This window comes from Fulmarus glacialis, unplaced genomic scaffold (genome assembly GCF_000690835.1).
Source record: "Fulmarus glacialis isolate BGI_N327 unplaced genomic scaffold, ASM69083v1 scaffold45487, whole genome shotgun sequence".
Taxonomy (NCBI): Eukaryota; Metazoa; Chordata; class Aves; order Procellariiformes; family Procellariidae; genus Fulmarus; species Fulmarus glacialis.
In genome coordinates this window covers 13,358-24,922 of record NW_009223388.1, presented here as the reverse complement: position 1 = coordinate 24,922, position 11,565 = coordinate 13,358, and the positions used below count along the sequence as shown (strand labels likewise).

General features: G+C 37.7%; 1 protein-coding gene across 1 annotated transcript in view; it reads left to right on the top strand.

Annotated features, from left to right (window-relative positions):
• LOC104079677 (melanopsin-A-like) overlaps positions 1 to 8,879 on the top strand; it is a 24,053-nt gene extending 15,174 nt beyond the window's left edge. The window contains exons 7-12 of the mRNA XM_009581787.1: positions 1,887 to 1,994; positions 3,136 to 3,316; positions 6,431 to 6,583; positions 7,112 to 7,180; positions 7,643 to 7,681; positions 8,508 to 8,879. Coding sequence (XP_009580082.1) covers positions 1,887 to 1,994; positions 3,136 to 3,316; positions 6,431 to 6,583; positions 7,112 to 7,180; positions 7,643 to 7,681; positions 8,508 to 8,699 — 742 coding nt within the window. The 3' untranslated portion in view covers positions 8,700 to 8,879. The remainder of the gene's footprint in view (positions 1 to 1,886; positions 1,995 to 3,135; positions 3,317 to 6,430; positions 6,584 to 7,111; positions 7,181 to 7,642; positions 7,682 to 8,507) is intronic.
• Positions 8,880 to 11,565: the final 2,686 nt, after the last annotated feature.

Here is an 11,565-nt window from a genome sequence, read left to right as displayed (position 1 = left end):
GAACTTGACTTCTAGCCCATGTCTCACACTGACAAAAGTCTGAACAAATGGACAATTTTATAACTCTACAGTATATGACAAATAAGCATTTGCAAATTTTGCTCATGAAGACATCCAGTGAGCAACACAGCTTCATTCAGCTTTTTTTCCATTTCTGAACTATGCCTTTTAAGCAATCCTTCTGGGATTTTTCAGAGATTAATAGACCAAGCCTGGAGGCCTTCTGTGGACTTTTATTACAATGAACTCAGATAAAATCACTGCATGCCACATATGGGAGAAAGACATAGAATCTGTGGCTATAGTCTTGGACTAAAGACAACTCATCTGACAGAGCAACAACATACACAAAATGAAGGAAGAACCTTAATTCCTTTAGAAACTATTTTGGATGGGGAATACTGAGTTAGCACACAGTCATGCTCACTAATATTGTTGGTCTACAGGTTGTATTTTCTGGGAATGGTTAGCTTAAACGAAAGCCTTTGTCATTGTTTGTTTCTGTTAGCGGAACTCTCCATCAGTCTTCCCAAAGCACTCTCTCTCTCATCTCAGGGTCAAAAACCCCATTTCAGTAAGGTCATACTGTTGTGTGTTCTCCAGACTCTGTGAAGAATTACACCTCTAACCAATACTTTAGAAGTATGATTAGGAGAAACCATGTTAAAAATTGTATATGAAGAACATGCTTATCAGAGAAAAGCCTTAAATTAGAGGTGAAATGGCAACTCAACATTCAGGTGGCTGACAAAATGATTCCTGTATTACCATTGGCAAAATCATTTCCACCTCATCACAGAGCATAAATATTCCCACAGTATGATGAAAAATTTCTTCACCAGGAAGATGAGCTGCCACCTACTTACGCAATCCTCTATGTTGTTTGTTTGCAGCACTTGTATGAGAGACCTTCTTCTGAGAGAGGATTGAGAGGAAAACCTGTTTTCTCCCATAATATTATAGGAATACAAGGCTAATTGAAAGATGGAGCTTAGACTGCCTTCTCAGGAAGAAGAGCAGTGATAAAGAAAGGATGTTATCCTTGGGAGGAAAGACTGACTTACTGGGCCATTTCACTTAGAACTCTTTCTACCAGTGCAGGAAGTGGTCTTCATAGCCTCTAAGCAGGTCTATGGAGAATTTGCCTGGTAGAAACTGACTATGAAATGTCATTGTTATTTTAGTCTGAGCTGTTCTATTGACTTTCTTCTGACCAAGGCCTTATGGGCTACTTCAAGCTATCTTCAAAAATTAACTAGCTGATAGCACCATGGCCGATAGCATCAATCATAATTCTTTTATCCTTTAGAGTCACACCACCTGCATATATGCATGGTCACAGTAACACATGAGCATAACATGTGACACCTGAAAATACTTTCCCTTCACTGTTTAGTTCAGAAGAATACTTCCCCTTCACTTTTTAGTTCAGACCAGGCAAAAAATAAAGTTTGAATAGGAAAATAGATTTATTAGTTATCTTTCTCTATAATGCCTCATTCTGCACACCTATTTAGTGACATATTACTCGGCAAGTATATTTGCTGAGTTTGGAACAGATAGATACTCTGATGAATGCACATTCACTTATTGCAGGCTGACTTTGTCCCCAGGGTAAACAACATGGGAATTACCACCATCCTGAGTCATAGTAGTGAAGTGCTGCAAGAGAAGCCTCAAGAAAATCATGTTTCTCAGAAATGCGATTAGGCTGGTGTTGATCTTCACAGGCAAAGGATGTAAAATTTGTTCTATCACTGTTTGGATACAGAACTCCCCCTTTTACTCTCTCTGGAGCACTAATAAAGCATTGTCTTGTCAGCGTGTAACTGCATAGATTACATAGAACTCAATACTAAATATATAATGCATTTGCATTACTCTAGGTATTCCCACGTCCTAACCCCCTTCATGAACTCCATACCAGCTGTGATTGCCAAAGCTTCTGTCATCCACAACCCCATCATTTATGCCATCACTCACCCCAAATACAGGTAAGTTCACTCTTACAAGCTATGTTTAAAATAGCAAAGAAAATCAGACAGGAACTTTGTCACTTTTAGGACTAGTACCTGAACTCTGCTTCACCTGCTCATTTTACCTCTGCAAGATAGCCTCGCCCTCCCCAAGAAAACTTCTCAATGCCATATAAATGTCAGTGGAATTTGTATTTCGAACAAATTACTATGCAGATGGGAGTTAGAGGTGTTTATGGATACTGATCTGTACTTACAGATTGCATGATAAAAGATAGAGAACTTCCCACCTCAAAGGAAAGCACCATAAATTTTTTAACTACCTTCATAAGAGACGCAGACATTTGTCAGTGCTGCAGATAGCAGCAGAAATTAATCAGGCCAGTGAGAGATGCAATTCAGTTAGTCAATCCACCTCTTCCCTATTTTGTGCGTCCTCCCCACGCTTCTTCAAGCTTTCATATTTCAGATAGTATTTCTTCTGAGTTGTAACATCTAGGGTCATGACCATATCAAGTTCAGACGCAGGCTGTGAGATCCGATGGATGGCAGCAAAGCCATATATATATGCTGTTATTTTACCCTTTACAAAGACCTGCTGGGGAACTGGATAGAGAAGAGATGGGCATGAACATCTAAGTGGAGGAAGAGGAAAGCTAAGCAAGACAGTTTCCTTACGCTGCATATGAGGAAAGAAATGCTGTAATATAACTGCACATTTTGTACAACTCTACAGATAGCCGGTAAACAGATGTGTAAGAGGAAGCTAGAATAGCTGCTTAGGGGAAGATTAAAATAATTCATTATGTGGTACTTCTGCAAGGTTCAGTTTAAAGGGACTGAATTTTATTTTTGCCCTGATTAAGCTGAAAGCAGATAAAACATCATTTTAATAGCTCCCTTCAGTTCAAAGAGTTTTACTTTAATGCCCTTATCCCTGCCAAGCAATCAATTTGAGTTCTGCAGAAAACTGTGAATAAGTGATCTTGCAGGGTGATTGTGTATGAGATATTGGATATCTGGAAAACTCTTTTTGTACCCAGTAATTTTCCAGTCCATACAGCATTAGTTCAACTCTCTGAATAAATGCATTGTTTATGATGACTGAATTTTTGTGCTAACAGACAAAATCTGACTGGTTCTACCTCTCATCCATTAGAACAGCCATTGCAACGTATGTTCCTTGCCTTGGACCCCTGCTGAGAGTTTCTCCTAAGGACTCATGGTCTTTCAGCAGTTATCCCTCCTCCAGACGAGCGACGGTAACCAGCCAGTCTTCTGAATTAAGTGGGCTGAAGAAAGGAAAAAGGCGACTGTCTTCTCTCTCTGACAGTGAATCAGTAAGGGAGACACTTCCCATACATCCATTTTTAATTGCAAAGTAATTCATTTTCAGATAGAGTCCTTCAAAGTGGTAGATTCTTTAGATGAAATGCATTATGGTGCTTATTACAAGAGCTCCAAAGAAAGTAGAAGGACAAAGTGAAATAAAAGACAGAAGGCTGAAGTGTAAAAGCAGAATGTAAATCTTTGTATTCTTGATGGTTTGTGACACTGAAGGAAGAGTGGAAAGATGGAACAACAGGAATTTTAGAAAGTAAGGAAAGCTTAGAGTCAGAGCTCCCTTGAAAGTCTGATCATACTTCTAGGATGTACTTGTCTGACCACAGGTTTGGAGTCTGGACACATACAAAAAAGAAATTGCTGGTCACTAAATAGTTCTCTAGTGAAAGCAAGGTTGTAATGAAACAGATAATGCTTTCTGAAAGTGAAGTGGGCTGTATTTGGAAACATATTAATCATCAGATTTAGACAAATCACTAAATCCATTACAGAATCATTCTCACAGAAGACCTCAACAGATTCCTTCTGCCAGTCTAAGTGTAACCAAATGTTTTGCATAACAGCTGGAAACAGAGCAAATATTTGGCATCTTAGGCTTCCTCTTGCAAGCCAAAGTTACAGTACTAACTAAGCACATTAGTTAGTTCATTGCAATTGTTTTAAATGAAATTTCCAAATATATGAAAAGCCATCATTTTCTTGGTGATTCTTTTTCATAGTCAAGGTAATAATTGTGTCTAATTCAGCCAAGCGCTAAATTGTGACAGTTGTTTTTAACAGTGACCTTTCAGTTTCTTTGTACTCTATATTCTTTTGACTTTTCAGTCCAATCAAAATTAAATTCTTCTGGCTAGTAGCCACCATTCAGGTGGAAGGTTTTAAAACTGGCTAATAAAAAAGGAACATTTTATATTGCATCTCTTACATTGTGAATTCTGATTCTTAAAAAACCAACAGACTCCTTCAGTAACACTGTGTGTTCTTGTACTACTATCAGTGCTGGGGAAGGGGAACCATACAAACAATTCAACAATTCTTTTTGCTTAGGAAAGCACTCTTAATACTCGAGGTAAAACACTGGAATGGAGAATGAAAATTACCTAAAGTAAAAAATTCCAAGCAATTGGCATGCTTCAGTGTGGAATTTTCTCTAAGCCTTGAGTAAGCCTGGATCTTGTTCAGAACAATGATAGAGTCAAGATTTTCTGACGAGAATGTATGTCTCCCTTAACTATTTGATTTGACCATAGAATGCTCTGATTTATTAGTAAGTAATATCAGTTTAGCTGAAGTACAGAGCAGAAAGAAGGGCTCAAGTTTAAAACAAACAAATAAAACTGCTTCGATGTTCACTGATAATTTATTTTGGGGTTTTTTGCACCATATGTGGCTCAATTAAGCTGTAAGGTTTCCAGACATACACTCACAATACAAAAAGACAGTACATATGCTGCCATGTATTTTATGTCAAAGCTGGTCATCAAACTGTAAGCCAATAAATTATCTTTATGCAATTTTTTTGTACTCCTGTGGATGCAAAGATGCTCTGCACCTTGGAAAATCCTAAAGAAACAATTTCCAGCCAGTTCTTTGCAATGAAAAGGAGCCAAGCTCCAGAACAGATCCTCAGAAAATAAAGTTGCTTCCATTTTATAATTCAATCAAATGGGACTGTAAGTGCTAATACACTCTATGCATGGAATGGGAAGCACAGTACACATTTTTTAAAATGTTGGGATCCAGAAAATAGTCTACCCCAACCTCTTGTGTATATGTTTAGATTGTCCTCCTGGATATTTTGTTACGCTCTTCTAAAAAATCTTCCATGGAGACACTTCAGTCTGGAGACACTTCACTCTGTAGACTCATCTTCATCACTAGTTCCCCAATAGTTAGAAAGCTGCTTCTGAAAATACAATCTTGATTGTCACTGTTCCAAATTAATTTTTCCTTCCCCTTCTTCTGTGTTCCCCTTATCCTTCCCCACAGTTACACAGAAAAAATGATCCTGATCCTCCTTAGAGCAATCAATCTGTTATGTATTAAAATTCTGGTGTAGCATCACTAATTGCAATTCTCTCTCAATAGTAACAGACTAATCAAGCCAATTTCTCCAGTTCCATCGAAGTTCATGTTTTTCTACACCTCTTATTTTTATTTTCTTCCCTGGGAAAAGTTTATGAAAGTATCAATAATTGAAAGTATCAATAATTGAAAGTATCAATAACTGCTTTGAGTATTTTCAAGCAATTATATACTCTCATCTGATGGACGCTACATCCAAAGCACATAGACTGTTTATGAAAAACCCTTGCTGCATGAAAAAATTTAAGTAAGTATATCGCACTGTTATGTTCCCCCATTTTAAGGCAAGGTACACCGTCAAACAGAAAATAGGCTGGTTTGCCATGAGCTGCTCATCACAACCCCATTAGCTGTTTCACTCTTTTATTATAATCTGTGGAATTCTGTGATTCTTCCTCATTGTAGTGAAAAGGCTGACAGAATGAGGAAAAGGAACAGAATTTTTGACTTCTAGGAAATTCTGGTGAGTTGGGGTTTTGGGGGGTTTTTTTTGTTTTGTTTTCCCTTTAATTGGAACAAAGTTTATAAAATCAGGGCTCCTTTATGGAACAAAATGTTTCTAAAGGAATGATTCTGCAGTCCCCAGACATTTCCTTCTATTTATTTCTGATTCCACCCAAGCCACTTTGGAAACTTTGGCCCTAATTCCTTCAAACACCTGTGCTTCCTAATTCGATACTACTATGGAAACACTGTCTCCTCAGAGCTACGAGGTGCATCACAGAAATTTCAACAATAGACTATAACGAAACACTATTTTGTTTGAAATTTGCAGTACAACCTGTGGAGAAAAGAAAAAAAAAAAGTAAGCCAAATTTTAGACTCAACAGACTTGATAGTTTTCTTTGTACCTCTTATAAGCAAAGATTTTATGAAGTCATACATGGCATAACTTTTGTGAAATGTCTTTTATACAATGCCTGTCTCTTTTACAATTTCTGTCTAGGTAAAACTGATTTTCACGGGGCAAATTGGACGGAAGTCTAAGGAACCTAGTGTGATTGTTTTTGCTGTATTCATTTTAGGGCTGTACTGACACAGAAACTGATAGCCCCAGTATGTTCTCCAGACTTGCTAGCAGGCAGATTTCCTATGAAACGGGTAAAGACACAACTCAAACTAGTGACATAAGAGCCAAACCTAAACTGAAGCGCCATGATTCTGGGATCTGTGAGAAGGTAATAGACTGCGTAATATCTAGACTCTCTGACAACTGCTAGGTTAACAAATCTGCACATTTTATCATAATTAATCTTGAAGGTTCCTGCCAAGAAGATGGAGATAACCTATGAGTTAACACAATGAGTAATGACTTAGAGACTATAAAAGATCACCAGCTTTTTATTTCCAGCCTGGTTCATTATTCAGCTGTCTTTGTTGCATTTCTGACAAGCAACGGTGCTTTTTTAGTGAATTTAGCATCTGAATTGTATGTTGTCTTGTGTTTGGTTTTAAGTGTCTGTGTAGTAATATTTGTATTTCACTGTCCAAATTACTTGGTCAATCTTTCTGTTGTCTCGCCATTTGCTATCAAACACATATGGTGAGAGATAAAAACCAAGGCTATCTTTAGCATATCACATTTCAGTCAGTCCTCTGCTGTCCCCTTTTTTTTCTTTTTCCTATACTTTGCATTTCATGTATGTAAAATATTATGACATACCTATATGTCATTTATGTCTTTCTTATCTGTGTTCATTTTTCAGACAGCTGTAGATGCTGATGACATATCCATGGTGGAACTGAATGTCACAGAGTACACTGCTACACTTACTGTAAGAATTATTATTTTAATATTTGGCATGGGTCTAACTAACTGAGAGAACAAAAACTAATGACAATCCCAGTCTCTGAGCACAAATTAAGTTATTTTTTGAGATGCAAAAATCACACAATAATCCCAGCAGAATATAGAAAACATGACCACAAAGGGTAAATCATTGCTGAATCTAAGCAGAAGGAGAACAGATGTACTACTGGGTTCTCCTTAACTCCAACTTCTTCAAGGAACTTGAATATTTTCGTAAATTCAGTAGGTCCCCTGATGAGGTCTGTGATTTTCTTAGTGGAGCATGGAAGCATTAATTTTGTGCCATCTTTACATGAATAATACACACAGTAAGCTGAGATAGCCATTCCAATGGCTGTACCTCTGAGACAGTCATAGTCTTGTGGCAAGTACTGCTGTACAAAGTGACATTATTAACTATTTAATGTACGTTCTCTGTTTTGGGTAGCACCAAACATCTAAAAAATGCAACTTGGAGGAAATCAAGGTAAGTTTTTGAAACATGACATATCACCTATTCAGTAAGATGTTGTGCTGGTGTCTATTTCTTCTTCCATATAACAAAGCTACGGCATACCGATAAAATTTTTTTGACATCTGCCACAAGAGAGTCAACTTGCCTTAATTCTTGACAGATAAGGAAATAAGAGAAAAGAGTTGACAGGTGAAAATAAGCCAGTTTTATCTTTGCACTATTAACCCCAATGTAATATAAACAAATTATCTCTTTATTGTTAGTAGTGATCCTTATGAGCTATTGCTAACACTCATTTTTTGGTCCTGTGCAAGTGACAGCCAGCACTGCTATTGTCAAAAAATGTTAATTAATCTTTCCCTCAATTCCTGTTTTCACTTCATTCTCTTCATTGCTTCCCCCTTCAAACTATCCATGCTGTTATCACTACATTTTAATTCACCTCTTGCCCCAATGAACCTAAACGGTCCCTCTTCATGGAGGGACTCCTTACTTCATTGAATCCATAGACTGTCTGAGCATATTCACAGCACTTTTGTTCATAGTCCAATGTGCTGTCATTAGCCCCGTCTTTCACCAAAGTAGACCAGCTCTTAAGTAGCAAATTCAAAGTCTGTGCTTTAGTATATTAACTTAACAGGTTTTTTTCTCATAAGTTATTCATGAAACATTCAAAAAATGTTCAGATCTACTTTTCCTCCATCGTTTAAGTTTGGTTTTGAATTAGTCGTGGGGATCGCCTTATCTAAATATATGCCACTTTTACAAAGATGATGCAACCTGATCTCCTTGTAGATGTTTGTTTTTTCCATTTCTCTGAAATCCTTGCATCCTTTAGAGAGGTGAGAGCCTGAATGGTATTGGACAAAGAAAAGGAGAGTCTCACCACGGACCATCTGCAGCCCAGATACCCAGCATTACAATAACATACAGCAATGTCCAAGGAGTAGAGCTGCCTTCTGGATGCAACTCTGGTTTCCTGTACCCTAAGATCAACAGCCACAAGCAGAACAAGAAGTCAAACAGCTAAGTGAGTGGTGCAAGCCAGAACGTCACCTTAGCCAATACCTCTGGAACAACTATGGACCAGCTGAATCCAGAATACCTTCCTACATTGTTCTGAAATGCTCCTACAAAGACACAACACAAGATAAGCCAGGATAAAAGCAAGGGGAGTAAGCTTTTCAGCACCAGAACTCTCTCCAGTGGTTCACTTCTTGATCTGGGTCACACTGTAATTTTATTATTTCTTCTTTACACAGCTCATGAAACAATTAACAATTTCTTCCACTTGGTTTTCACTCTGCTCAAGTATATTCCACCACTGCATGGATCTTACCTACAATCCTCCTAGGATTAACTTGAGAGGAAAGGGAAGTATAAGATTCAAAACTGACCTTCGTTCTCTTAGTGTAGTTTAACTTCAAAGCTATTACTGAGCTAAAGCTGAAAGATTTGGGGGAAAATGTACATTACTTCCTGAAGATAGTTTCTTCATTATTGTGAAATTCCTCAACCAAATTAAAACTTAGTCACACAGTCAGTGCTCCCTTCTTTTGTTAATGACACATTTTCCCTCATTTTCTTCTACAAGTCAATTGAAAGGCAATACACTTGAGCAGTAATTTGAGGTCTCAGATCCTTATTTTAATTTCTGAGATTCTGGGCGAAGAGAAAGTAATCACACTGAGGACAAGGCTATGGTCCTTTCCATACTTAGCTTATTTTTCCAACAGTCACTTAAGAGACCAATTTAACCCACTCTTAGCTAACCTCCCCAGAGCTATAGGAAAGCATTAGGAAATCCTTCCAACTTTCCTTTAGCAGGTTTCATGAGAAGAATGTAGAATTCAAAGCAATGTTGGTATTGAAATGTCTTATGGGTAAGTCAATATATCTGCCTTCTAATACCTTAAACTGGTTTACTTTTAGATGTGCTTTTCTAAAGTAAATCTTGGGAGGAGAACGGTTAGTTCTCCAAAAATAGTTGTTCTAGAGATGTGTGGAATCCACACCATCCCCACTTCAGCATTTTCATTTTTCCCTTCTCTAAACAGCAGCATCCTTATAGCTGAGGTTTTTTTTCCACAGTGACTAAATCCATGAGATTGTACTTATTTCCCCTGAAAGGAAAGGAAAAGAGTTCTATGAAATAGTGATTTTCTGCTTTTCCCTGGTGCTCCTTCTAGCACTTAAGAATAAATGGTCAGAATTCATTTGCAATCCTTAGCAGTCTATATCACAAGAATTATGAGGTATAGTCAGTCCACAGTGGGAATATATACCTTCTGAGCCCAAAAGCACAGGACACAAAGAGCTACTGAAACAGTTCTTCCCCATGGGTCCTCCAGTAGTTCTCCCTTTGTTGCAATAATGGAGGAAACCCAGCAAGTCGTTTTGTCCTAAGTAAATCAGTTCTTCCTTATGTCACATCAGAAAAAGCCATAAAATCAATAAAAATGTTAACAGCTTATTCCTTTAAGGGGGGAAAAAGTAATCAGTGAGTTCCAGAAGATTTGGGGCATTGTTTTGAAGCAAACTTTTGGAAACTTACTTCGAACTAAGGTTTATTAAAAGGAAGGTTATTAAAACTAAAAGTGGAGGTGATAATGACTTCTGCAGCAGCCAAATGTTAGATCTGAAAAAGTAAGCATTCAGGCTGGTAGTAAACTGCCAGAAGAAACAAACTGTTCAAAATCCAGGATGTTTTTATGTAAGTAAAATGGTAGGCATCAGAGATGGAAAGGAGCTGTTACAGTTCCTCCCTTCACCTACCACAACCGGATATTGTCTCCAGGCAGAGGACAATATTAAACTGATAATATATATAGCTAGCAATAAGGAAAAAGAAGGGAGAAAGCATATCATCTTCAAACAGGAAGTATGTTCAAAGATATTCATCAAGTCTAAGGAATTTTATAAAGATTTATCGCTTAGGCTTTTAAAATTATTTTAAAATACGAAGCATGTAATTCTTCCCATCCTTTGTCATGAAGGCCATTCACACTAGCGAAAACTGGGAAGAAATGCTAGCTGCCCATTTCACACGGGTCACAAAAGGCTGAACCTGTCAAGAAAATAGGTCAAAACTCACACACGCTGTTTCATGTGTTAATAAGAAGTGCATGGTATGTGTCATTAAGAGCTAGACCCTTTGCTCCTGTCATGATTTTGTTCTCAAGTAGCATTTTTGAAGATTATACTCTGCTCTCTTCTGCATTCCCTTCTGCTTTTGGAGGGTATAAAAAGAATACTTCCAAGGCTAGAAAAACCTTACGAATCCGCAGCATGTTGTTCTCTATATCCTTCAACTCCAATATGTACTAGAGATTAGTTTGTATCTATAAAAAGAACTACAGCTGTTTGTGCTCATCTACTTACAAGAGGCTTGAAAAGCATACATTAATTAGGGAGAATTTGTTTGGGAGCACTTCAAAACTCTTGTGTATACTCCCTGTGTAACTAACAGCTTTGCCTTCCTTTCACCTCTACTGAGACTATGAAAATCATTCAGAGAAAAGCCTACAAAATTCATTTCACCTGAATATCTCTCCAAGTGATTCACACTGTAACCCCAGTGGCATTTGAAATAAATCATTATTAGTTCATATTTCATCTCATCTTAGCAGCTTTATTTGTATGCTGTAGCCTCTACTTGGCAGCCATTCTTTCCGCTTTGCTGTCTCTTTACACCCTTTAACACAGATAACTGATTGGATTAAAATAATTTAGGACTGAGATGATTCATGTTTCAGTTGAAGTCAACTGTACAGCTTGTTCTTCTGCACTGGAGAGACCACCTACAGTTTACCATGCACTTGGGTATGTTCCAGTGACTTGGACGTGTGAAAGGACTAGGGCAAAACTGAGGCGCTTCCCTTTGGCCTTTCGTGCAA